This window comes from Drosophila subobscura, chromosome A (genome assembly GCF_008121235.1).
Source record: "Drosophila subobscura isolate 14011-0131.10 chromosome A, UCBerk_Dsub_1.0, whole genome shotgun sequence".
NCBI classification, from domain to species: domain Eukaryota; kingdom Metazoa; phylum Arthropoda; class Insecta; order Diptera; family Drosophilidae; genus Drosophila; species Drosophila subobscura.
Window position 1 is genome coordinate 12,526,305 of NC_048530.1, and position 27,871 is coordinate 12,554,175.

General features: G+C 44.2%; 2 protein-coding genes across 20 annotated transcripts; both read left to right on the top strand.

The window, feature by feature from the left end:
* The first annotated feature begins 26 nt into the window (after positions 1-26).
* LOC117903643 (eye-specific diacylglycerol kinase) lies at positions 27-27,871 on the top strand. 19 transcript variants are annotated; one of them, XM_034815933.1, is made up of 17 exons: positions 32-291; positions 620-2,172; positions 16,098-16,248; positions 16,942-17,145; positions 17,197-17,350; positions 18,895-19,324; positions 20,064-20,244; positions 20,293-20,717; positions 20,774-21,067; positions 21,125-21,351; positions 21,463-21,684; positions 22,715-22,766; positions 23,132-23,185; positions 23,479-23,542; positions 23,714-23,871; positions 23,958-24,121; positions 24,609-27,871. In XM_034815933.1, exons 1-17 carry the CDS (start codon positions 202-204, stop codon positions 24,650-24,652), a joined length of 4,467 nt encoding a protein of 1,488 aa, XP_034671824.1. In that variant the 5' UTR covers positions 32-201; the 3' UTR covers positions 24,653-27,871. The 19 variants fall into 19 exon arrangements, with proteins under 19 accessions (XP_034671831.1, XP_034671833.1, XP_034671832.1 ...); XM_034815936.1 differs by having other exon boundaries at positions 33-291; positions 16,098-16,239; positions 20,308-20,717; XM_034815925.1 differs by having other exon boundaries at positions 31-291; positions 23,958-27,871.
* LOC117903646 (nucleosome assembly protein 1-like 1) lies at positions 10,895-12,451 on the top strand. Its single transcript, XM_034815947.1, has 2 exons — positions 10,895-11,025; positions 11,088-12,451. Exon 2 carries the CDS (start codon positions 11,112-11,114, stop codon positions 12,120-12,122), a length of 1,011 nt encoding a protein of 336 aa, XP_034671838.1. The 5' UTR covers positions 10,895-11,025; positions 11,088-11,111; the 3' UTR covers positions 12,123-12,451.

Genomic DNA, 27,871 nt, shown 5'->3' on the forward strand with positions numbered 1-27,871 from the left:
CAAAACCTGAGAGAACCCCACAACAACGACTGAAGCAGCTTCAGCAGCAAAACCAAAAACAATTTCAACCAAAGCGGCTACAACAGCATCAAGACGGGTTCCAATAATTCAACAACAAGTCAGCCAGAGCTCAACAAGAGCTCTACAGCACCACCACCTCAGCAACAAGAACCCAAACCCAGCTCCAGCAACGAGAGCAAGATGCAACGTCTTCGCACGACCTTCACGCGTTCGCGGACGCCCACCGGTGCCGAAATGAAAATGCAGAACAGCCTCGAGGTGCCCAAACAGGTAAACAATCGATTAGGTCGATAGCATTTGTCGATTGTCTGTTTTGCATGTCTTGTTCTGTACACAAAATGTGGTCTTGTTTGTTGTTTATTAATGCAGTTGATTTATTTTATTGATTGGTCTTTGATGTCCAAACTTGTCTCTCCTTGTTTATCGATATTCTCCGACTGAATTTGCTTTGGTTATAATTTCCATCGACTTTCTGCTGTCAAGCACCGATAAATAGTCGAGTTTTCAATGATTCGTCTTTAGTTGTTGTTTGCATGAGTTTCGTTTTGTCTTGTCTTGCCCAAGCCAGCATTCACCGTGTCTGACTTTGATGTTCCAGGTGCGTTCCGCCTCCTTTGACGAGATGCAACTGGAGGCGCAGCGCACGTCCTCGAACCGACTGAGGCAGCGTGCCTCTTCGTCGGCGGAGGGGCGTGCCTTGGAGGTGGATCGTCTGCAGGTGCCGGCCGGGCATGGCCGCTCGCGCAGCTTCGATTCGGCTGTCATCGATCCGACAAGCGAGGATTCCGGGGCTTTCCTGGATGTGCCGCGTCGCAACAAGATTCCGCGACGCAGCAGCTCGTCGAGCCCGAAGACCCCGCCGCCGTGCTTCCATTGCCAATTGGTGAGGCAGTACGAGCGCCAGATGACAGCGGAGCAGCGCTTCTTCATCGATCATCGAGAGCTGACCGCTCTCAGCTTCTACAGCGATGATGACGATGACGACGACGAGGAGGAAGGCGCAGTGGGCGGTGAAGGCCTGTGCGAAGACATGCAGGGTGCCTGCGGCGGACGGCCGCTGCCCGATGTGAACAACGAGGCAGTGGCCCGGGCGCAGGCCATTCTGGCATCAACTTTCGAGAACGATCCTAGCACCGATTGCGAGGACGATGCCGTCGATATGGACCTGGGATTAATCCACCTGAGCATCGAGCAGTCACGGGCCCGCATTCCGCGGCAGATGCGGCGCCACACCATCGACAGCTCTGTAGGCAACTCTGAGGATGAGGGCGTCGACGGATCCGGCCCCAACTCCAATAATTCGCCGTACTTCGGCAACACCCTGATGCCACCCAGGCCCTGCGGCATCACCTTCACCCTGTCACCCACCAACGGCGACTGTCCGTTCCTCCCGACCTTCGCTTTTCCCATTGATCCCAACTCTCCGCCAGGCTCGCCCTCGCCCACCCAGTCACCATCGCCATCGCCGTCACCATCCCCGTCGCCCACACCTTCGGTGGTGCTGGCTGTTCCACCGCCCGCGTTGGAGCTTCCGTCCTGCTCCACTGGTAACGGCAGCGGACAGCAGCTGTTGGGATCGACCGCCGCGGTGGCCGCCGCCGCCCTCACTCTACCGGCGATTGCCTCCTCGCAGGCAGCTGCAGCCATGGCCACCGGAGCGGTCTGCACCCTGGCGGATGCGGACGATGCTGCTGCCGCTTTGGGGGCAATGGGACTGCCGGTTAGACCCAGGCGCCGGTCCATCTCGCGGCAGGAGGCCATCTTTGTGGAGCCCACCGGCAGTTCGCTGGAGAATGTCTCGATGTCGATTGAAAAGGCGGACTCCATTGATGCCGCCTCCACCAGGGCCAACTGCGGTTCACCCACGGGCATGTTTGCCGTGGCCCATCGCACGGGATTTGTGGTGCAGGATATCTACTTGACCGTGCCGGATCTGCGACGAGATCGTGCCGCCTCCGTGGACTCATGCTTCTCGAAGCTCTCATCAGGCAACAAAACCGAGGAGCTACAGCCCACCGTGGATGGCTGCTACCTGACCGTACCGGTGATCAACACCACTCGATCCCGATCGGTGGACATTGTTCTGCCCACCGATGAGCAGGCTCGCTACAAGGCCCTGGCCATGACTGGCAACGAACCAGGAACCTACGGGTAGGTCGAAGTTATATCCTGTAATCCTTTGGGGGCTACAGATTCCTGACGACAGTTTTTTAGTTAAACGAAAAGAATGGGACTTATTATTTTCCACGCATTTTATGGGCAAAGGAAGTCCTTTTTGTTTCTTCATGTTTCTGTTTACTTTTCTTTGGACTCTTTGGGACTGGAATCACATTTATCCCTTATCCTAGGCAAGCTCTTTTTGGGCGGTTGCTATTTTTAGACTTGGGCACAACCTTTAAAGCGACTCATTAAAACGAGCTTAACACGTGGCCAAGGTGAGGCGCATTTTTGGGACTCTAGCAGCTTGGGGGCCAGAGATTTTTGGACCAGACCTACACACACATTCTCGTAATTGCTGTTGTGGTTGGCCCTTCCAGTTTCGAGACATGGAAATGGTGAGACATGTGTCTGCGACATGACACGTGCGGGCTGGAGAGACATGTGACGCCCGGCGGGGAGTGAGTGTCCGCTGGCCAGGACTTAGACCTAATTAAACGAGAGGACTCTCCAGCCTTTTCCCTTTCGCTTGTCCATTCATAATTCCCGCCCAACGGCGGACATTGACTGAGCCTTTCCATATTGTATCGTAGCCAGCCAGGGCCCTCAGCATGAATAAATTATGGCGGACAATGACAAAAAAAAAAACGAAAATAAAGGAAAATGGCTCAGCGAACCGATTTCCTTGAATTACAACAAAAGCCGCCCATAAATAATATTCAAACAAAGTGTCTCGTGTCCGTGCGACTTGTCTCCCCCCAGTTCCGCTTGTCCGCAGCTCCGCATATCCCATTGCCCCGCAATGACGTGAAGAGTCTGCCTCTGCGTGCCACAAAATCGAGCGAGGTGTGAGGGTGACGAACCACTTGCGGCCAATTTGTTTGTTTCTCAGAGTCGGAGTCATTCCGTCCGTGAGTCCGCTCGAGTCCGGCAGGCTCTACTTGGACGCGCAACTTACGTGAACCGATATGGATATGGATAATTCAGAACTTTTTTTTCTGATGGATTACATAGATTGGGAGGGCTCCATGTTGTGTGCGTGTGCCAGGCAACTTGACTCCATTCCAGGAAAATTAATTATTTTAGTGTCTACACAGAGAAAGAGAGAGACAGACATACTGAGGAGGATTTCTAAATATTTGAGATGGATCAAAGTCCGTACGAAAAGTGTGTCAAGGTTCCAAAAATCGAATCAACAAAAAAACACATGAATCCCAGACAGAAAAGAAGAAACTCAAACCGATGAGTGCTGCAGCATGGCAAACAAAATACAAATTCCAATTTCAATTTTGGCCCTTAGTTTATTTTTTATATGAGAGAGTTTGGGGCTGGAAAATGTTTCTACGTAAAGCAATTTTTTATAATTAATACTTATAATCTATCAAATATCTGACTAATTTCAAAAAGGGTCTTCAAATATTATAAACCTCACAGAAACATTATTATATCTTTGCCATACCGTTAAGTGAAATTATCTACGAGCAAACGTAAATTACTTTTTAAAGATAATTATCTTAAAAACGCCATAATAATATTCTTCTGTAAACTAATCAAGATATTTGCATTCTGTTGCAGGTACGTAACGATGACAATTTCCATAAGTATTCCGTATAAAATATAATCATCACAAATGCACTCACAGGATAAGTACTGAAAATATAAATATTTAAATATGTTGTGGGTGTGGGTGTGGGTGTGGGTGTATGTATGTGAATGTGTGGGATTTCCTTTTTAATTTCCGATTCATGTTGACCCAATTGATGGGCCACTTGCTCGGATTGTCATACGCGTAAAAACCACTGTGGGACTCTCCATTAGAGAGTCTCTGTCCGTCCCCCGCCAACAGCCGCGGAGAACACGTTCCCTAAGGACTCTCGAGGCCATCATAAAGCTGGATTTGTTGATTTACGATACTGAAGCGTGTGACATGTTATTTATTATCTTCGACTGTGTCCCTTAGTGAAACATTAACCACCGAATGATATGTTTAATTTGTTTGTACTTTCTTGTCCGCTCGAACCGCCACATACATTAAAGTCCCCGCCCGGCCACACTCCTATTCACCCACACTCCGACCTTTTGCTCAGTAACATGGAAGAATATTATAAAATCATTCAATCATGCGACGAAAGCCGGACACTGCAGTCATTCATCCACAGCACGGATGTGGTATCCACATTTCCCTCAAGTCTTTTATCCGTTCCCCCTCTCCCTCCTCCATACGGAGGAGTGTCTGTTTGTCTGCGCCCCAAGGCATTTTGCGATTCGTTCATGCGTCTTGGGGATCTCTCCTCCAGACATTCCTGTGGTTGCTGTCGAACAAGAAACAAAAAGTTAACCTTAACTTTTATGACAATGGTGGAAATAATTTTATGAAAATTCACCCCCGAGGGGCAGTAGGAAAACTTTTACATGCATGAAATTAGCATACAGCACTCGGGGGAGTACGAAATTTGCTTTATTCCCTGATTGAGGTAACTGTTTGGCGCATGAAAGGAGATTCAGATCAGTATATGTACATATGTATTGATGGGGAATTTCAAGGTAATTTACAAAGTGTAAACAGAGCTTTTGGTACTACGAGGGAATTCATTGACAGATTAAGTCTTTAGTTTTGTTTTTAATTTCTGGGTAGTCACTCTGCAGAAGTCTCTTTTTCTGAATGAAAGTACCGCATACGGTACTTACGGGTTCCGGGATAATCAGTAAAGAATGGAAGGCAGCATATTTTATGACTTGATTCCTCTGCTGAAAAGGGAAATTGCCCAAACAATTGCCACCTTACGTGAACATATTTCTGTGAAGACTTTCGGCTTCCAATTTCCAACAGAAATACAAATCTGTTAAACGAATTCTCAAATTGACTGTGGCAGACAGAATACTCAGCAGCTAGGAGGATGAGAGTATAGAAATCTTTCGCTTTCGGTCCACTCCAGTTGCACAGTTCCGCCTTCTGCTGACGCACGTGTGGCATGCAGCAAAAAAGTAGCAATAGCATCCACAGCAACAGCAAAAACAATGGCACTCGGAGGCCTCCCTGTCACAATTAAGTTTTATGAAACATTTGTTCGCTTTTCGCGTGCCCTTTAAAGAAGGGTATGACGGTTGTGACAAGATGCTTGCAACGCTGAGAGATCTACCAGGTATACCTCCTTTTAGGGGGCCTTCTTTTTGGACCAGGCAGTTGGCGGAATTCCCCATGTGTCTGCATTTAATTTAACCAAAACTGAATCATTATTCTTTTTAATTGCATCCAAATCGCTTGACTGTATCTTACCAAATCTTGAATACGCCAGGGTATTTAAAGTTTCGATAGGCTGCCCCACTTGTGGCCCGGCCACAACTACGTCAGCAGCAGAGGGGCAACGTCAGAGTGTAGGGCTTGGAGGTGATGTTTGTGTGTGTGTGTGTGTGTGTGTGTGGGGTGCACGCAGATGTGGGATAGGCGTATGGAGGCGAAATTGAAATGCAAATTGAAAGGCACAAAGCGAGAATATGCCATGCGAACAATCAAAGCGGGAGACAAAGCAGCGCACGGCGACCGCAGAAACGACAACGTCAACGTCAGCGTCAACGGCAGCGCAAGGCAGAGAGGAAAATGTCGCCAGCGGAGCAGTCAAATGAAAAGCAACCGCCGAAAAGCCACAAAGAGAGTGCCGCCCGGCGGGCAGGAGAACAAAGCATAGAGAGCAAGATCGCCATCAGTGCTGCTCAAAGATTAAAAAACTAAAAGAAGCTAAAACTATAGTTTTGTCTTCACGCAAGAGGGCGATATCCCTACTATGAGTTAATGTTGCAAAAGAGCTACACAAAAAAAAAGCTAAATGTTATAGAGGACTGCAACAAAAAACTGAATGTCAACTCTCAGAAAGGGTCATGCAAGAGTTGCAGATTGTAGACAGTACTAAGATTTATCTCCATAACATTTCACCTACTAATAACCAACATTTCCAGCTAAAAATAAAACCTAAGAGCATACCAGCTTCTCATCACTGATCGCGAGAATACTCACCACACGTTGCCGCAGCCTCATTGAGGCGACAAGGGGCCGCTGGCTCTGCCGCTACCGCTGCTGCTACCGTTGGCGTTGTCGTTGACTTTGACTTCGCTCGAACGCCGTCGCCGGTGGGCTGCCCAGTCGCGTTGTGGGGTTGGATGCTGCCGCCAGCCAAAAAAGCCAACAAACTATACAAAGGGGGAGAGGAATGACAAAAAAAAACACTCAAGAAAAACAAGAAAGAAATAGCAATACAACAAAAATAACGGAAAAACGCGCGCGCGAGTGTCTCTCAATCTAACCCGTTAGCCGGCAGAACAGAGAAGTGAGTGCGTACAGCGAAGACAAAGCCATAAGAATAAAAGTGGATAAGCATAAGGAAGAGTGTGCTGGAAAGCAGCCAACGAAAAATTGTGACCAAATAGCAACCAGTGAAAAAGTGTGACCTAAAGAAATCAAAAATCAGGGTGTAGGTATTGACGGGGAATCCCTGCAATAATCCTTCAAGAAGGATTTAGGACCCCTGCTCGGACACCAGAGAGAAAGAGTGCGAAAGTATTATTATTGTTCTTGCGTTCAAATCAAAACTAAAGCCAAAAATCGGGTCAATTAGACCCCCGAAAAAAAAACAAAAACAAAAACAAAACCAACATGAATGGAAATTCCAATGGGTTTTAATTGAGACGAACGCGCCTGAGGCATGGGGGAAATTGTAAAAATTCAATTAATTTAATCAATGAACTTGAAACAGAAAACGAAAACGAAAGCTTGAACGGAAAACGAACAAAAGGAGAAGTACCAAAAAACCAGCAGCAGAAAATTGAAAATACAATCTAAAAAAAACGTGGGTCAGGGTGGGTGGAAACCGTCAAAGCCGTCAAATAGAGTTGAATGTTAGATGATGATGAGATCGTCAAAAAATGTACAGGGACTGATAAACGATTCGAGTACTTTTCTAGAACTTCAGCCAATCGTATAAATACATATGTACATATGTATGTATTTATCATTCTTTAATATTGTGAACTTTAATTCATTGGAAAACCTGTGTCGTGTCTCAGTTTGCAGTATGAATAATTATTCAATCTATCTTATCTCTTTTGTTATATCTCATTTCATTAAATATTTGATATTTCATTAACACATTTGCTCCTAGAGATACCTCAGAGAGTCTTTTATGGGTTGTCTGATTATCGAAAATTAATAATAAAGTTAATAATAAAATAAAATAACAACTATTGGTCTACGATTAAAAATAACTTTATAAAGCGTCTGTGCCAAGATCTCCTTTTATTTCTTACGACTGATTTGTTGCCTACCAACGTGCAGATCTCTTCATATTTATGTTCACATTATAGCTGCTGAATCATGAATGATTTAATACTCCAACAAATCTTTCATACATAGTAACATTTTTCTGTCCCATAAAGCAAGGAAATTCAGACCCTAAAATCGTCATGTTACGAGGCAGCCAAATGTTGTAATTGCTTTACTTCTGCTCAGGCTTTATGTTGTTCCTGTTCTTCCCAATTCTTTAGATTCTACTCTGGCTCTTCCCTTTCCTGTGCTTTAACTCTTTCCTTATTATATTTCTATTCCCCGCATCGTTTTCATGGCCTCTACGGCGGCATCTGAACCAAAAGGCTAACTGCCAGCCATGACATTTCAAGAATTTCGCACTCATTTATCGAAAAAGCAGGAAAAGGCAAGGGGAAAACTAGCCGCAGAAGGGAGAAGGCGAGATAGGGAGAGAGAGAGACACACACAAAGAGAAGAAAGACGAAAGGTGGAAAACTATAAGAAGAAATGACAGGAGGGGGTCTGGGGAGGGAAAGGAAAGGAAAGGCAAGGCAGAAGTACGTCGCATTTCGTTTATTTGATTTGATTTATTGTCGATTTGTTGCTGTTGGGCTTTTGCTCTTTCTTTTTCTCGCTTGTTGTGGCAGCTGCTCCCCAACGAAAGAAAAAAAAAACAGCAACAGCATCATCTAAAGAACATAGATAGAAGGGGGCCCAGGGGGCAGAGTCCGAGCCACGCCCACGAAATTGTTTGGCCACGTGAGAAATTCAGAAATATTTTTCATTCTGCAGGCAAAATTTCAATTGCAATTTATGTGTGACCAACAAATAATATCCAAGTAAATGTTAGACGCGAATCCAAAGGATTCTTGCAGAGCGATGCGGATCCAGCGTTGCATGGATGGGTCCAGGCTCTGTGTTCAGGGAAACAAGACCAACACACAAATATATCCGAGTCTTTTTAAAAATAAATGCCAAAAGTCACACACATGTTTTAGATTTGAAAAGTATGATGGCTCTGCCCCGCTCACTCTCGCTCTCACTCTCACCCTCTCTCTGTCACTCCTGTTTGCTGTTTCTTATAATTAACTTAAGTATTTTTAGCAAACAAAAAATAGCAACAACAACAACAGCTGAGACAAATAGCAACAACCGAAATATGAACACGATGTCGTCTTCTCCTCGTTGTCGTAGTCGTTTGCTGCCGGACAAAGCAAACAAAGTATTTAAATTAAAAATGAAAATCTACATGGAAAGCAAAGGCAAACGGCCAAACGGCTAAAATTGAATGAAAGACAAAATGCATGCGAAATTGTCTTCCGTCCAGAATTGAGAATGATTCCAGTCGGGTCTGACAGAAAGAAACCCTAACCCCCGAGTACTATCTACGATTACGAGTATTTTTATGTCACGCGCTTCTCCTATGACTCTTGTTTAGTCCAAATGATGCTGTTTGGATGCTCTGTTTATCCGTTGGCCTAAATTCATTCATAAATTTTAGACCCAATTGTGCAATAGATTAGGGTGAGGCGGGTACAAACCCCAAACAAGCTAGATAAAAGATGTAAAATAAGAGCCGAAAGATAGAACGGGAACCAGGTAGGCAGTGAGAGTGGACACACAGTGGAGAGACAGTCGACTGGCAGTCAACAAATGAATACATAATCGTAGCACTGGGAAGACTCTAAAGAGTCGAAAGGGATATCTACACGCACGTCCAAATGGGTCGGTGCTGATAAGCTCTTGGATACCAAAAAAAAAAAACACATACGGACTCCAGAAGTTTCTTGAGTTTCTTCTTCTAGATACTTATTTGAGCTCAAAATATTCCTTAGATATTTGGAATATAATCTAAATTAGCTGGTCGCATAATTTCTAATCATTTTATTTATTTTGAATAGTTATCAATAATCAATAATGATCCTCGTTATTTGGGGGCAAGTTCCTTAAGCTTTCAAATCTCTTCTGCGCGTCCTCCTTCGATAACATTTCTCTTTAATTTTACTAATTGTTGATCCAATTTTGCGACACAAAAGCCCAAGAAGGCATAAATTGAAATGCCAGCGGGAACATCAATGGAGCATCAAGGGAGCATCAAGGTGGTGGCAGGGGCCACTCCTTTTTGCACTCTGTCTGAAAAGTTTTCCGCCAGTATCTGGATGCTGGGATCTGCATCGCTTAATGCCAATTAAGAATATTCATTTCGTTTGCAGTCGTCCTGCCGAATCCACTTCTACGCTTTGGCAGGTGGACTGCCATTGTTAAAATTCATTAGCTTAAAATCCTTTTCTCGAGTTGTTGCCATTTAAAGTATTTATTTCCCCGAACCAAACCCAGAGCCAGAGCCCGAGGACAATGTGCCACATTTTCAATTCAAACGAGAACGAAAAAGGGAATGAGAATGAGAGTGGGAGTGGGAGCGAGGACAATGCAGGACGTGCAGATAATTTTTCATTGTGTAACTCCCCCTTGGCTCAAATGGATTTCTCATTGGCTTAAATGTTCAAATGAATGGATGATACGAGTAGATTTGTGCACAAAAACCATATCTATTTCCAGCTGCGAAAACGCTACTTTCCCGTGGGCGGCTATAAATAAATGTTCGCTCTGTGACAGTTTGGTTCTTTGGAACCCCTTTTCTTTGGTCTCAGGGTTACAGGTGATGGAACCTCCACGTTCAAATATTTGTATTTATTTATTTAACCATTTTGCAGTATATTTCTTTTTTTTTGTTGTATTATGCCAAAGTCAAAGGCAGGGACCAGAGACACACGGAGACACCGAGGAAACCCGTGTAAAAATATACTTGAGAGGCTGTGTGGGGTGCGGCGGCTGCTGCTGCTGCTGTGAAAAGTGTCATTATTGAAAAAACGTAAAAATATTTCAAGGCTCTTATTGATTTTGTCAGAGACAGAGACAGAGACAGAGATCCCATCCCTGCCCCTGTGCCACCTTGCCATCCATGCACCTTCCTTCAAACTGAATCTGAATCTGAATCTCAATCGGTTGTAAAATGAGGCCGGCAGACGGTGCGGGAGGCTGGCCCGCAGATTGGCGACAGCTTTTGCTTGTCAATAGCAGAATGAGAGGGAAGAAATATAGACCTCTATCTTCCATCCTCCATTCCCTGCCTCTGGCCAGACCTTCTTCCACTCTTCAAAGGTGCCATCAAAATTAAACGCATTTGAATTTCGAATTTCAAATTTTCGCTTGCTACATTTTTGTTTCTGCGTCTTCGGCCGCGCCATGAATCTGCCAGCCAAACTGGTCAAATGATTTCGGTCTAAAATTTCGATCTAGTAAGCCTTTTCGGTACAAAAATCTGGACTGCAAACGAATTCCAAAATATAAAAATCTAAAATATGAAACTAGTTGGCGCTGAGCTCGTTAAATGTGCCACATTTTCCAGTCCAGCCTGGATATTGCTCAGTTCTAACTCTGAGTCCGACCGGGCAACATCTTTTCCAATAACAAAAATAAAATTGAACAAATAGAAACAAATTCTCCACTCCACTAGAAAAATAAATTTAGTTCAAAAAATAAAGTGTAACGTAAGTGACGAACTTAAATATTGTTTCGGCAACTCAAAATATTAATTTGCACAATTCAAAAGACAAAAGACAGAAGGACAGAAAGAATGCTACCAGCCATGTGGAATCTCAGCTCGAATCTGCTGGCCGACGACCCGAACGACATGCTGTGCGATGACGAGAAGAATGCCATCGCGGATTTGAAGCGGATCTATGTGAAGACCATCGAGCTGGACAGCAAGTTGCATCGTGAGATGTATGATCTGGAGGAGAAGATGGAGGCAGAGCACAACGTCCTCTACGATCAACGCAAGAAGGTCCTTGATGGCATACGTCAGAGATACAAGGGCGGTGCACTTGCCAAGAATGTGTCGAACTTTTGGTTGCGTGTCCTGAAGGCTTCCTACCCTGAGCCAATCACCGAAATGGATTCCAATGTCCTCTGCCACATGAACGACATACGCAGCAAGCTCTATAGCCGGCCGCAGGTCAAGTTCGAGATCTATTTTCATTTTGAGCCGAACGTCTACCTCAGCAACAAGTATTTGATCAAGACATATTACCTGAATTGCGCTGTGGACTCTGAGGAGCCCATGGCCTACAACGGCGATGAGATCTACAGAGTTCAGGGGTGCACCATCAACTGGAAGTCCGAGACCCTAAGGAACATGTACAAGGACTCCTTCTTCAAGTTCTTCAACCCTCCCGCAATGCCCGAAGACACCGAAGATCCCACATTTAAGCAGATCAAAGAAATACTGGTGAACGATTTCAATGTCGGCATCCACCTGAAGGAGCGTGTCATACCCAAGGCCGTGTTCTTCTTCACGGGCGAGATTAAGGACAATCAAGGATCGTCGACCGACACGGAAGGCAACGCCGAGGATGATGGGGACTCTGATAGGGTTGGTGATGGGGACGGGGATGCGGATGCGGCATTTTCAGATGAGGAGAATTCTTCTCCACTGGAGGAGGCATCACCGAACCAGTCAGATTACGAGAAGGAACTCGATGATGAAAGCGAATCATCCGATTCTGTGGACCTCTACAGGGACCCTGGTCTGCTCGAAACCATACAGGATTTCCAACGCCCGGGGAATGCCTTGAGCCGCCTTTAAGTTTCACTTTTAAGCCACACTTCCAACAACACTTTAACACTACGAACTACACTAACTATTTCGACTATTTAGATGGTAAATGATTTCCACACGACAAAACAAAAAAACGTATTCCAAACCATCTATGCCAAAGCATTTATGCGTGTTTCAAAAATTGTTTCGCACGTGGCAACAACAATTGCTTCTCCACACACACACACACACACACACACACACACACCGCACACACACATCAGCAAAAAGCAATTGTTTACCACGTGATTGAAACAGGTTTTGACACAGCTTACTGAGGCTGTTACAATTAAATAAATCTTGGCATTGTAATTGTATTTATTTATGCAGCTTTTTCTTTGGTCCTTACATCTGATTACATTTGATCCGGGATTGACTTTAGGTGCCAGCATTCCGTTTCCAGCTAGTTGGTGGATTTTCACATCATTCGGCATGTTGCAGTGGCATTTCAAAGTCATTTCAAGTGCAGATATTTGTTAAATATTTGTGCTTTAAATGTTCTTGCACATTTCTGGAAAATTGACCAGAAAATTGTAACACGAACTCACTACAGGGGGAATCGAAAGAAATACAATGCCACAGCCGGCCAGAGAGATTTCGTAATTGGCTTTTGGAAGTTGACAAAATGTTTGCATGTAATTAATTTTCACTGAAATTTTCGGACAATTTTCCTGCCTGTCAGCCCAGCCACGAGCCACCAGCCACCAGCCACCCAGTCAGCATCCAAGAGAGTCGAATTTCGTGGTGGAGAAGAGGAATCTTTGTGCCTCGAAGCCAATGGCAAGGGCGCAGACGGACACTTGAGATGTAAGAGAATGGAAATGGATTTTCAATGATTTTCGCCAAGTTATTTGATCAACTATTAGGAAAAAGCCAAGAATCAGAATCCCATCTCAGCATCTCTCCTCCCACATTTCCAGGGCAGGCAGGGATGCGATGCTGTATCTTTGATGCACCAAGACACTGACTGCAGTGGGAAAATTGATTTGCAATTCAATTTGCCAGGAGCTCTTTCCTGCCCCTCGTCTTTCAGTTTCTTTTGTGCTTTCTGGGGGGAATAATTTCGGACATTGAATAACACACACACACACACACCACGCGCCAAACAGCTCGAGACAAGAGACAGGAGGCAGGATACACAATAACAGGAGCCACAATTTAAAAGAAATTCTCCACACAGGCAAATTCTATAGAAATTGCTGGTCACTTTTTAGCCTCAGATTCGAGGTTGTTCGAGGCCTTATCTATATAACAGGTGCAGCTGAGGGACACCTTGCTTTATTGTTCATCTTTAGAAATTCATAATTGGTTTCCTGCTGTTATGCTTCCTTTTAAAGTATGCTTTAGGTGTGTGTGTGTGTGTGTGTGTGTTCAACTGGTTGTAATTAACTTGAAACTTTGCAATAAAGCATTATAAAATGTTTACGTAGGCAAACTTGTCTGCAGCTATCGACTGCTTAACCGACATCAAAGTGCACGTGATGTGCGAGGGCATGCACTTCTTTATAGCAAAATGGCAAGCTAGCCCTCGTGCGACAGTGGATCCAGCAGAATGCACCAAGAATGATTATCCAAAAATGTTATCCTTTTCAATGGTTTTAACACGCAGCTTCGAATGCAATTCTTATCATTACTTTGAACAGATTCGTGCGTGTTTGTATAATAGTGGAATGCTGTCCACTCGAGGGGCCTTTCACTGTATGCAAAACTGTGTAGTGTGGTTTTTAGTTGGTTTGAGAGTGTGTGTTTGTGGCATAGGTCATGTCAATCACAGTCACACACACACACACACACACACACACTGAAAAACGCTACATTTAACCGTAAATCAAGCGTGGATGCCAAAAATTTTCTGTTTGACGCGTCAAAAACAGCGCACAAAACGCGCTCAAAGGCAGCACACACAGAAAAAAAAAATCAAAGCGCAAAAAGGCGCGAAAAACAGCAGGCAAAACCCCTACAAAACGCCCCCAAAGTGGGTGTTGGTTAGGTGGCCCGAAAACGTTGACAATTGACATGGAAAATCTGCAAGCCATTTCGGAAAGAAACCTGCAATTTTCCAGGCCAATAAAATGGGACGGTCCCTTGTCAACCTGTCCGCCCCGAACCCTTAGCACTGCTCCCCATACCCCATACCCCTGGAGCCTTGAGCCTAGCTCCCCCTACCCCTTCCTGCCACCCAAAAGAATCAGATGGACTAACATTATGGTGCACGTAGTGCGGTTGGAGGTCGGGTCGCTGCTCTCCTCTTACCTTGGAAAAACCAGAGAAAAAAAGAACAACAACAGAAACAAAAAACCGAGTCACATTTTTCCCGTGTATTTTCATCTGATAAGAATTTAATTACAATGCATATAAACAAAATGTATACAAATGTTATTAAGCTCACACGCATGGGCGACCCCAGTTCCTCTGGACACTGGTGTTATTCCAGTGGGGGTAGTGCGGGAGAATGGAGGTGCCTTGATATCCAAATAATACACCTATGAATCGAAAACCTCTATGGGGAATTTTGTATACCCTAATGGGAAAGGGTGAACAAAGAAATCCATTTTGCCGTCACTTGGAGCTCTCTGCAAAATCGTTTCTTTGGGGACGCCTACATTCGGGAAAAATGGAATTGAAATTCATAAAATAAACATATCTCAATATCCTCGTGAAATAAGATTGATAAAAAACCGAAAGAACATATATAAGTATTGAGCAGAATAGTTTTAGCCTTTCGTATCACTCTTCCTTTCTCTCGTCGCACAATAAATGCTTATCAAAATCATAATTTAGTTGAATAAAGTGTTTCTGAATGCGGGAAGAACCAATGAACCGGAAGCGATTGAAAGTGTATAAAAGGTGTATAATAACAAGGCAAAAGCAAAACAAAATCTCCGGTCGGAATCTTTATGCGCCATAATGACAGCCGCAGAGACACGGACCGTGGAATCAACAGCAGCAAAAGCAGCAGCGAAATTAACTGCGAAATCAGCCAACGAATCGCAGTCACAAAACCCTTGAAAAACGGTATTGAAATCGCATTCGAGAGTGATTCGGCAGCAGCAGCGGAGGAGCAGCGATAAAACAGAGAGACAGAAAAAATTACAGCAAACGAGAGTGGAGTGTGTAATGAAGTGAAGTCAAATGTAAAGCGTTTGCCAAAAGAGCGCACACACACACAAGAAGAAGAAGAAGAAGGAGAAGGAGAAGGAGAAAGAGAAGAGAAGTAGGCAGAGAGTGCCATGTTCATATCTTATTTGAACTGCGACAGCCCCAACGCCAACGCCATCGCCAACGCAAGCGCCAGCAGCAACTGTAACTGCAGCAGCACCAACACCAGCAGCAGTCCATCAGCAGAGCAGGGGGTGTGGGGAATGGAGCGGCTACTGCATGCAGTGCGTGAGGAATTCCAAACGGAAGACGAAAACGAGGAGGGACAGGCGAAAGGTGACGCTAAGAACAGCGACTGTGACAGCAGCAGCACCTCAGCAGCTGGAGAATCTACCGACAGCAGCCAGCCTCTGTCTCAGTCGCTGCCACTGCCGCAGTCACAGCTGCTGCAGCAGCAGAAGGCAGCACGGCGTAAGCTGCAGCGCAGTGACAGCTTTGAAACGGTAACGGGCATGCCCATGCTTGCATGGACGGAGACAGCTGCTGGTGCAGGAGGGATAACAGGTACTGGTGCAGTAGGGGGTACAATACGTCGCTTTCGGCGCTCCTCCATTGGAATGCAACGAAAGTCGGCATTTCGCCAAAGGAAGCTCGACTCCCTGGGGGCGTATCGACGCAAGAGGTGAGATGCTGCCATTTTCGGTGCTTACCGAGTGCAAAACAAAATCACAAAATCACATCCAAAGACTAACGGAAGCAAAAGCTCACACTGCTCGTATGCTGACTCATATGCTAACCCTTTAATATCCTTAATCAGTGCCAGCAAATGTTAATCCATTTTTTGTTTGTTTTTTATATTTCAAGCAGGCGTACCGCTACAGGAAGCAGTGCCCGTAGGCCCATACGCATTGTACCCGATTGGACAGAGAATGCGATTAATGGCGAGCACTACTGGAAGACCTCGTCGGCGTCTGGCGATCTCTGTTGCCTCAACGAGGAGTGCATTGTAAGTGCGGTACGAATCACCTCTCGCTCGCTCTCCTTTTCAGCAAACACGGGACAAGAGGAATTCGCTCCTCCTTTTCTTGCCCCTCAATTCAATTAGTGGGAGACTAAAGTACGAGTATGTACATGTGTGCGTAATTTATTTATTGCGTGCCTGTCTAGCATTCACGCAAATATCTGGAAAGCTCCCATGGAAAGGCTTTCGTTCCGTTTACGATTTTTCCCATTTCCAGTAGGAGGCGTGACATCAGCCCGCATGTCCTGGCCAGAGGACAGGAGCTGCCAAAATGTAACAAAAATGTATCCACTTTATCTCGGGGCCCATTGTCCGACCAGAAGTGGGGACAGAAGCAGTAGGATTGAGAGCCCTCTGTCTTATCTGAATCTAACATTCACTCTGTCTGTCTGTCTGTCTGTCTGTGGGTATAATTCTTGGTTTATATTTATTCAAATTTAGACATAGGCGTGAGTAGGTTGAGTGTTAGGTGTGGAAAAAGTGATGCCAGCTTCAAATTTGATTCGATTCTACAAAGAGTTATGGTAGGAAGAGCTCTAAAGGAAGCAACAATTACTTAGAACCAACCTTAAGCCAGAAATGGAAACAATCGAGGACTTTTTAGGGTTTTTTTCCTCTTGGAAGGACACGAAATCCCCATCGTCAGTGTATTAAGGATAACGACTCAAGCTTTGTGGCCATTTTCAGAAGAGCGGCCAACGTTTGAAGTGCTCCGCCTGTCAGCTGGTGGCCCACCTCAATTGCATACCGTATGTGAACGAGAAGCCGACGCTGCTGTGCAAGCCGACGTACCGGGATGTGGGCATCAGGCAGTACCGGGAGCAGACGACCACCCACCATCATTGGGTGCACCGCAAGATGGAGAAGGGGAAGTGCAAGCAGTGTGGCAAGGTTGGTATTCCCGCCTTTTAGTAGAGTTGCTCCCCTAACTATTCAAATTAGAATATTATGTTTGAATCCATACCGCAGGCGGTTCAGAGCAAGCTGTTTGGCTCGAAAGAAATTGTAGCTTTGTCCTGTGCCTGGTGCCATGAGATCTATCACAACAAGGACACGTGCTTCAACCAGGAGAAAATTGGCGAAGAGTGTCGTCTCGGTAAGTTTATCCGTATCTGTATCTGTATCCCTGCATTACTATTATGCCTTTTCCTCTCCTGCTTTTCGTGCTTCTTCGTGCTTCGTGCCTCGTGCTCCATAATGTATTTCGACGGCCTCCTGCCCCTTGTCCTTTGATTAATTACGTGACGTACATGCAAATAAATTGCGGTCCGTTAACTTAATTAAAATGTGTGCATTAAAACCGAATGCCTAGCCGCACAAAAAACCACTCCAACTCCCAACTGGAACGTAACCCTTTTTGGGCCTTTATCCAGCCATTGCTCCGGCAAATCTCTGTATGTGTGTCCCTTTGTCTGCGTTTCAGTGCGAGCTCAGTTTATGGACCCAAATGATAATAAATTGTGGCATTTATTCATTTCTCCAGCAGTTTGTTCTACTTGACAGCTCGATGAGCATTGATGGATTTCGTTGGACTTTCCCTCAACTATTTTAACCTCAAGTCATGAATGTTTATGGACGCCCTTTAAAGACACAAAAGTCTTTGCCGTCTCACTCCTACAAATTCTCTAGTCAAAATAACCATCTAAAAAGTGCATCTTAATTGCTGGACAAGTGTATCCGTTGTTGCTCTTTAATTCTCTTGGATTGTTGTGCTTTTTTTCTTATAGTTTATTCCCATTAAAATGGTTTTTTTTAATTTCAATCACAGAATGCAATATCAAAATTTCATCTTTCAGGAATTCTAAGATAAGAAAACAAACTTCAAACTGCAAGTAATTTTTCTCTTGTGTATTTTCGATACCAGCACGAGGTGCTGGGTAATTTCTCAACCTCAACTTCATTCTGTCAAATGTGGGTTAAACCGTTTGCTTGTTTAAGTCTCGCCTTTGCCTTTGGTTTAGTATCAGGGCAGGGCAAGACAGGGCAGGGCAGCAGAGCTTAACCTCGTTTTAGAGCCACTGCCACAACTTGTCAAAGAAAGAAGGCTACTTCGGCCAGGAGCCCAGACTTTATTTAAGTTAAAGTCGAGTTAAAGACTGGAGTCCTCTCGAGGCTTTTACCTTGAAATACTCGCACGTCCCACCACCATAAAGTGTCTCAATGAGCATCTTGTTAACACACTCTCCGTGTGGCAGCCCATCCTCCCATTACGCACGCTTGCCCCATAGCGCATAGACACTGCCACTGCCACAGCCACTGCCCCACGAAGATGGAGTCAAGACAACGCACAAAAAGAGAAAGAAATGATAAAAAAAAGAAAACAATTACGCCGGAGAGTGGGTTGCCACTGCCATTGCTGCTGCTGCTGCTGCTATGTGGGGGCTCTATGCCCCACTGGCCACTGGCTGTGGCTGTGGCATTCATAATTGCTCTTTGGCATGTCGCTTACGATGGGGCTTACCATCGCTGCTATTGCTACTGCTGCTGTCTCTTGCAAGGGGATGGAAAAGGAAAATTGAATTTAGTTGCTTGGCAATCCTCAAGCACTTTCCACGCAATTAGCCCGGCCAGGGCCTACACCCCAAACGAACACCTATCCATCTCTTCTTACACTCTCTCTCTCTCTGTTTCGTCCGGCAGGCAACTATGCGCCGATTATTGTGCCACCATCGTGGATTGTCAAGCTGCCGAACAAGGGCAACTTCAAGTCATCCATTCGGGTGAGCAATAAGAACAGTGCCACCGGCTCCTCCGCTGCTGGAGCCGGCGGTGGCACTGCAGCTGGCGCACCCGGCGGCCCTGGTGGACCTGGCGGACCCGGCGGCCCTGGTGGCTTTGGTGGCAAAGGCAAGAAGCAGACTACGCGCCGGCAGAGGGGCAAGGACGAGAAGAAGGGAGAACCGCGCGCATTCATCGTGAAGCCCATTCCATCGCCGGAGGTAATACCGGTCATTGTCTTTATTAATCCCAAGTCCGGTGGCAATCAGGGCGTCAAGCTGCTCGGCAAGTTCCAGCACCTCCTCAATCCACGCCAGGTGTTCGATCTGACCCAGGGTGGTCCCAAAATGGGGTAAGTAACTGTTGCAGATTTTGAAGAAAGGCAGACAATTCTTCGATCACAAACAACTTTATTCAGGGAAGTGAGGCAAAGAGAGCAGAACTTTGTCTACAAAGAGATTTATCAGATGCAAATCTAAGTGGTCTAATAAAACTTAATTATTTATAAATATTTGATGGCAAAGTATAAAGAGGGTGTGGCATTGGGATACTACCTACAACATCTTCGATAATTCTGACTGAATATATGGGTTGAAAGAAAGTAGCAAAGTAGTCTCCTAATTGATTGTCTTTCCGATAAAGAAAAATGTGTAAATATATTCCCACAAACAGAATGAGGCCATCAGAGGCATTTGAGTTGTAGATATCCCAGATCCCATAAACCCAGATCCTGGGCTAATGATTGAGGTCGATAGACCTTTAAATAGATAGATAACTAACTGGCGGTTTCAGTCAGTAGATTTCTTCAATCATAATTTAAAACACAAACAATTTGTAAGCTAACTTCAATTGAAGAAAACATCTTCAATGATATATCCCACACGAGTTTCCCATCCTAAGTCGATAGATTTTGGCTCATTCTAAGCACTTCATTGTAGAACGCTTTGATTTGCAAAGACATTTAGCAGATCGACCATAGATTGTATTGCTGTGGCTATAGTCTTTCATTCACCAAAAATCTGTATCTAATTGTGTCATTTTTGCATCTCTCATTCCTCCCCCGCACCGCTTACCGCCCACCGCCCATTAAGTCTGGAAATGTTTCGCAAGGCACCGAATCTTCGGGTTTTGGCCTGCGGCGGCGATGGCACCGTCGGCTGGGTGTTGTCCGTCCTCGATCAGATCCATCCACCATTGTCACCGTGCCCGGCCGTCGGTGTGCTGCCATTGGGGACGGGCAACGATCTCGCACGCGCTCTTGGATGGGGCGGGGTAAGCACTATATGCCCAGTGATACCCTCGATTGCACTGTCCTTATAGTATTTCTCCTGTCAGGGCTACACGGACGAACCGGTTGGCAAAATCCTGCGCGAGATCGGCATGTCGCAGTGCGTCCTCATGGATCGCTGGCGCGTCAAGGTCTCGCCCAACGATGACGTCTGCGACGATCACATGGACCGCAGCAAGGCGAACGTGCCCCTGAACGTGATCAACAACTACTTCTCGTTCGGTGTGGATGCCCACATCGCTCTGGAGTTTCACGAGGCACGCGAGGCCCATCCGGAGCGGTTCAACTCGCGACTCCGCAACAAGATGTACTACGGCCAGATGGGGGGCAAGGATCTGATCCTGCGCCAGTACCGCAACCTCTCCCAGTGGGTGACCCTCGAGTGCGATGGCAACGACTTCACCAGCAAGCTGCGGGATGCCGGCTGCCATGCCGTACTCTTCCTGAACATACCCAGGTGAGAAAGGGTTTCAGACTATGATTATTGATCTAAACACTTTCACCTTTCCGCAGCTATGGCGGCGGCACACATCCCTGGAACGATTCGTTCGGGGCGACGAAGCCCACCATCGACGACGGCCTGATGGAGGTGGTGGGTCTGACCACCTACCAGCTGCCGATGCTGCAGGCGGGCATGCACGGCACCTGCATTTGCCAGTGCCGGCAGGCGCGAATTATCACGAAGCGCACCATACCGATGCAGGTGGATGGTGAGGCGTGTCGGGTGAAGCCGTCGATCATTGAGATCGAGCTGTTGAATAAGGCGTTGATGCTGACCAAGTGCAAGAATGGACGTGGCGATGTCCAGTGAGTGATATCCAACGGACGCGGCCTGTCCACCACTAAACCCTTCTCTAATCACAGAGTAAATCCCCTGGAGAAGCTTCAATTGAATATACTGCGCATTACGATGCAGCAGTATGAGCAATACCACTACCAAAGGGAGATGCTCAGTAAGCTGGCGAACAAGCTTGGCCAGATCGAGATCGACTCACAATGCGATCTGGATCATGTCCGAAATATGCTCAATGCCAAATTCGAAGAGTCCATCACCTATCCGAAGGTATCGCAGGACTGGTGTTTCGTAGACGGTAAGTAATCTGCCACCTTGCTCTACCCATGTACAAAAAATGTCCAACAAAAGTCTACAAGTTCTGTCTCTCTCTCTCTCTCTCTATCTATTTATACTTTCTCATTGAAAGCCTGCACTGCAGAGCACTACTTCCGCATCGACAGGGCGCAGGAACACTTACACTACATCTGTGACATCGCCATTGACGACTTACTTATATTGGATCACGAGCTCGCCACCATGCCCCAAACACCCGATCAGGAACGCTCATTTGCCGCATTCTCGCAGCGCCAGGCGCAGACAGAGCGCAGACAGATGGATCAGGCCCAGGGCCATGCACCAGGCAGCACCGGTAGGCTTCTTCTGTTATCTGCCTGCTGGCCACCAAAGCAAAAGCCACAACAGGCACAGCAACCAGCCAACAGTGTTGATGAGCTGCCGCTGCAAGAGCGGCTGGAGCTCTACCAGCGTGAGGTGGCCGCTCAGCTGCCGTTTATTGATAGACGCATGTTCTGCCACCTACATTTTCGCAAGAAGCGCTTCCAGCTTTGAGCATAAGGAGAGAGGGGATCTGGCTATCTGTCTCTCACTTTCCCCACTCACCCACTTCCCATATCCCGTTCTCCTGTTTCTTTTTATGCTTCTGTTGGTTTGATCGTTTATCGCGAAAGTTGTGTTTGTTGCACGTCAAACCACTAACCAAAATGGGAAGTCAGCAAACACTCAAATATCCAAACCCATACACACACACTCTAGATATCTTAAGATATGTCAATATGTATTTGAGGAACCCGAATACAGCTTAGTCCTTGCCACAATAGCATGTAAGTAGAGCATTAAATACGTAGAACTCTGTTGAACAATCGAACACTTACGATATGGTATATAATCCCGGCTTACATTAACAGTTAACCGTAGCAAGGACCAAACCGTATTCCGGTATCCACACCACACCACAACACCTTCGATGTACATAAGTACCTCCGATAAATGTATACCTTCTTCGATCAAGATATCCCCAAATATCCATAAACTAGACACTAGACACCACCACACACAAAGAACCCCCAGGGTAGGTTATGCATACGTACATATGGCTCCTACTTCTACTCTCTGGTAGTGGATATACCGATATCCGATTGAACTCTATGTATTTAATTATCTTGTTGATATCGATACACGTTCGATATGTGTGTTAATCGATTAACACTTTGAATTAGTTATCGTTGAAACTTTTTCTTTAAGTATTTTTTACAATTATATTTGAATTGATGATTTCATTTGTCGCCTAACTGAACTAACAATTTCTAAAACTCTTTTCATCGATATTAACATCGATACATCGACCTGTATCGATAATACTTACAAAATTCCACTCAAAGACGAGGATTTACAAATTGGCTCCAAGCCCATCAAAGTGATGAAGTGGAAGAGGTAAAAACGAAGCATTGCATTCCCTCAACAATTGCTCCATCGATTCAGCATTTCGATAAACACCTGTATTAAACCATTACGCTGATGCCATCAATCATTGATGCCAAAACGAGCGAGATGGCACTACCAAAAAACAAGCAACGAAATCAAATTCAAATTCAAATCGAATCAAATCAAATCAAATCGATTTAACCTATCCGCTATCTCTATCCAATTGGCATTATTCTCTGAGTTGCCATCTCGCTTCCGCTCCCTTCATTCCCGTCGGCTGCTTTACTCCAACTTTGTGTCTTACATTTTTTGTTTGTTTGTTATTGTTATTGTTATTTAATTAACAATTTTCGTGAATTAATTCGTGCATGCAGCAACAAAGATCGTTTGTTCAGTTTCAACGAAGATGTTTTTGGTTACGGATTCAGGTATTCTCCTGTATATCTAGTCCAATTCATTTATCTCTATTCTTTAATTTGTTCTTATATATCTTCTTTTACCTAAATGTCTGTCTTGTCTGGCCTTCTACTGTGTACTACATATATCCATTATATCATGACGATAAATGATATTTGTGCATCAACAAATCGATTCAATGCGAATATCCAATCAAAACAAAACTGATGCTTGAATTATCTTCTCTCTCTCTTTATCCACTCTTTTATGCACACACAAAATACCACTCCCATATCATGAATATATATTTATGAATGAATAACAGCCCTATACTGGAACAAACTTCCGATGCCATACTACTAGCAGCCCAAAGCGGTGATCTCAATATGGTAGACTAACTATATATATTTATCAATCTTAACATTATGAATATGTGCATATGTCTTGCCCCACAATTGTGTTTTGTAGATTGTAGTAGCTCCTTGTAGCTCCTCCCATTCGTCCTGTCAATTTTATTAGAGTCGCTTACTCACTCTCCCACGGATTGGTTATCCTTACAGTTACGTGCACTACATGAACAAGGATACTCATTGCAGTCAGTGAATAAGAATGGAGAGACGGCCCTGCACTTTGCTTGCAAATATAACCATAAGGACATTGTGAAATATATCATCTCATGTGCCACAAAACGCGTCATCAATATGCCCGACAAGGACCAGTAAGTACTGAATGGATTCGAAAGATAAAAAACCATTTTGGTTCTCAAAATCACACAAAACTAATCATTATTATTCTTGTTTGCAGCGGACAAACTGCTTTACATATCGCCGCTGATACGACTCGCAGGGAGCTCTGCGTGATGCTGGTGGCCGCTGGGGCAAGTCTGCAGGCACGCAACGCCGAAGGCAATACCCCCATGATGGTGGCCTTCAATCGGAATGCCAATGAGATAGCCACATATTTGGAAAGTAAGATTGAGGATGTGGAAACGGTTAAGGATGACGATGAGGATGAGGACGAGAGGGATAGCCGCACCATCATCATTGTCTGGCCGCCGCCGGCATCCTCCATGTAGAGCAACCGCTAGACTGTATCGGATATCCCAATAGTACCCACAAACAGTAGTTGAATCACTTGACCACCCGCATTACCCAGCTTTTAGCGTGTGGCTAAACCAGACTAGACCGACAGATCATTCAACACTGATTTTAACACTGACAATTTCTCCTTTCTCTGCCAACAATCAACGTAACCAAAACCAAAACCGAAACCAAAATCTCACAACTGTGAAACGGATATACTCTCAATCTATCATCTCTATCATCTCGATCAACGCTATGCTACAATCTACTCAAATACAAATACAAATACAAACAAAAACATTCCATCAACGACGCTTCGGACCTGATCTTGATCTTGATCCTGATCCTGATCCCGATCTAAACTGATCCTCAGGCCAGGAGCGTTTCATGCATTTGGAGGTGCAGACCAGAATCTAAATGGAAAGGCCGCTCGCTGACACAGAAGACGGATTCTCTAACGAAAAGGGTTCTCTTTGGGAGGACATCCAGTAATTTTAAGCCACACTTTTTTTTTTTTTTAGCAAGTAATCGCGAACAATCGCGGAACAATCGAACAAATGCATATATTTATTATTAACTAAGCAAACAAAAAACATCAAAAACAAAAACAAAAGCATTACTTAGCAAACTATTCAATAATTTATTTAAACAAGAAAAACAAAAACCAACAAACCAAAACCAAACACCACAAGCAAAATGCAAATGCAAAAGGTAAAGGTTAAAGGTTAGAGGTAATGGAACGGCAAGGAAATCAAAGAAAAGTTACAGATTTTTTAGGCTATTTGTTCACTTTGAATTTAAAATTAAAACAAATAAAAAACTTACTTTATTCTTAAACTAAATTAAATTTAATTAAATGTAATATTTAAAATGAAATCAAACAACAAAACTTTGAGAGAGAAAATTGGCAAATTCGAAATTCGAAATTTTATTTGTTTTGTCACTTAAGAAATCGATTAATAATTTTATATTAATTAATTAATTAATGATTATATTGTGATATCTAAATTTAATTGAAACAAGGAAACGGAGGCAGCTCCACTTTATTGGTTAGCGAAGAGGAAGGAGAACGTAGAATGCAATGATGGAATAATGATATTATTATTGTATGTGAAGGCATTTGCTGTGTAAATACAAATTTATTATTCAAATGCATGCAACTAAAAAAAAAAAAACAAACAAAAAAACACCCACACAATACATCACCCCACAAATATATATTATATTCAAATATTGATGTGTATTCGAAAATATATAATATACAAATAGATAATAATATTCTTTTGAACAATTCTACATAGAAATTAAGACAAAAGAAACCGCAATTTTATGAATCTCTTGTCCGAGACTCCGCGACACAAGTTGTGGACGGCACAGAGTCGATGGCAGAAAAAGCAGCAGCAGCATTATTGTAGTTTGAGTCTAAAAGAGAGAAGCTCTACTGTACAGATAGCATCTGAGTATCTTCTCTCACTCAAAAACATTACACACACACACACACACACCCACAGAGACAGACATACAGCCAGACAAGATTTCTTATAGAGTTACTCTTTTTAGGGATACAATTTGTAGTCAGTCAGTCCCAATGCACACTTTTGAATGCACAACCCAAAAGCTTAGGTCTTAACCTCTCTCAACTATCGCCCAACAGCATTTCGGGCAAGACTTTCCCCAAAAGAACGCTGGAAACTAAAGGAAGGATGTGTACAGAGTGTAGGGGGGAAAGAGGAGCCTTTAAAGACATACCGCCAGGGGCTCAATTTGATTTGTGTGGAAACAAAAAAGTGGCTTCCCTTTTTCTATTTGCGCAATTTGAATTGAGAACAATGGGGTGTATCCTGTAACTAACTCGTATATGCTTTATTCTTTAGCGACACACAACACAACTAAAACAAATGAACACAATTAAACTTCAATAAATTAATGGCGTAATTTAGGGACACTGCATATTTATAGAGCAAATATAAATCATATCTATGTAGTGTATAAATATATATTCATTGCATATTTTATTCAAAACAAAAATAAGTTATTTATCAAAGATACCAATATATATTATGTAGCCATTAATCAGATCAATATATATATCCACACACAAACACACACACACACACATATGTACTGAAAATTACTACTCTTCTTTTTTTTTTTGTATATTTATTAAATTTTTTTGCAGTAGCTTCCAGTAGTCACGACGCATTCGGATGTCAATTACGTTTTCAAAATTACAGAATTCGAATTCTCCCACTTTTTGGCATAGTAAACCAATCTTTAAGTATAATTAACTTTAACAAATAATAAGTAAGAAATAATAATATATAATAAACGGGTAAATCGAACCATCCATGGTTAGTTAGATGATGGCTAAAGGCACGAGCACGTTAAAGTAGGGAAAATTCTTGCACAAGACCTGCCAAAATGCCTCGTTGCAAGAACCCAAAACGGGAGTGCAACGAGTGCATTTGGCCCCATGGTTACTTGTCTAACGAGTGTAGTTTGTAGAGTTTTGGATTTCACAAACATATGTATAGTATGGTATACAGCGTACACACTCTCACACACACACACACACACACACACTCACACAGAGGCACAGGAGGAACACCAATACCAATACTATAATACACATCTCATGCGGAACGCGGTCGACTGAGAAGCAGTGCGATTTGGGCTCCGGTTTCGTGGAGGTAACGCAGTCCATATGCCCAGTAAGACGTCCACCCGAAACTTGAACCACAAACCGCCGCTGAGTCGGCCGGTGTGAAGGCATCGCGCGCGGTAGGAATATATATTTTAGAGTGTACTCGAGGAGCCACGCAAGTCAAAGTCAAAGTCAAGTCAAGTAAGGAATATTTAGCAAATGACAATCTAGAGTATTAGCAAAAAGGATGGAATTAGGGAAGGAGGAGCGATGGGAGTGTGGCTTGTAGAGTGTAGAGTGTAAAGACGTTTGCTAACCATAGCCTAACTGGGGGTCATCATTTTCCGTTTAGGCATTCTTCTATAAGCAAATAAAGATGAAATTGTAGTTGGAGGAGGTGGAGGTGGAGGTGGAGGAGTAAGAGTAGGAGCAGGAGGAGAATATAGTGTACAGGATAGGAGTCAGAGGAGGAATAGGAGGAAGGGTGAGCGCTACCTAGATGTGTGCTAAATACTGAAACTCTCACGAGCTGAAGGCAAATGCCATGCGGAAGGGGCGATCGATGCGTCGATCGATACTTTCCAAGCAGCGGTTCGAGGAGTAGAACTACTGGGTCCAAGCCAAAACTAAGAATATATTTTCGTGCATTTTGTAGAGTTGAAATACAAAAAAAACAAAACAAAACACAACACAAGCCACGAGACAACAGCAAACACAACTCAAGACAAACACAGACACACACAGATACAAGACACCAATAATGGAGTGGAATTTAAACTGCATGACGTGTATATAACAGCTATATAGGGAAGCTATATATATATATATAGATTATATGTATACATATATATTTTTTTCTATTCATATAAGTGAAATTTTTGAACAAACGAATAAGAAGAATAATGGAGAAAGAGAACACATGAAACGCAAGTCTTATGAAAAAACCCTAGCAAGTAAGGCAACCGAAAAGCGATCAAAGTAACGATCAAATT

Excerpts from the sequence above, each read along its gene's own strand:
- LOC117903643 (XM_034815925.1), top strand. The coding sequence starts at position 202 with ATGCAACGTCTTCGCACGACCTTCACGCGTTCGCGGACGCCCACCGGT. Across the intron at positions 2,173-16,097 it reads AACGAACCAGGAACCTACGG|CAGGCGTACCGCTACAGGAA; the intron begins GTAGGTCGAAGT and ends TTATATTTCAAG. Across the intron at positions 20,718-20,773 it reads CTCTTCCTGAACATACCCAG|CTATGGCGGCGGCACACATC; the intron begins GTGAGAAAGGGT and ends ACCTTTCCGCAG.
- LOC117903646 (XM_034815947.1), top strand. The coding sequence starts at position 11,112 with ATGCTACCAGCCATGTGGAATCTCAGCTCGAATCTGCTGGCCGACGAC.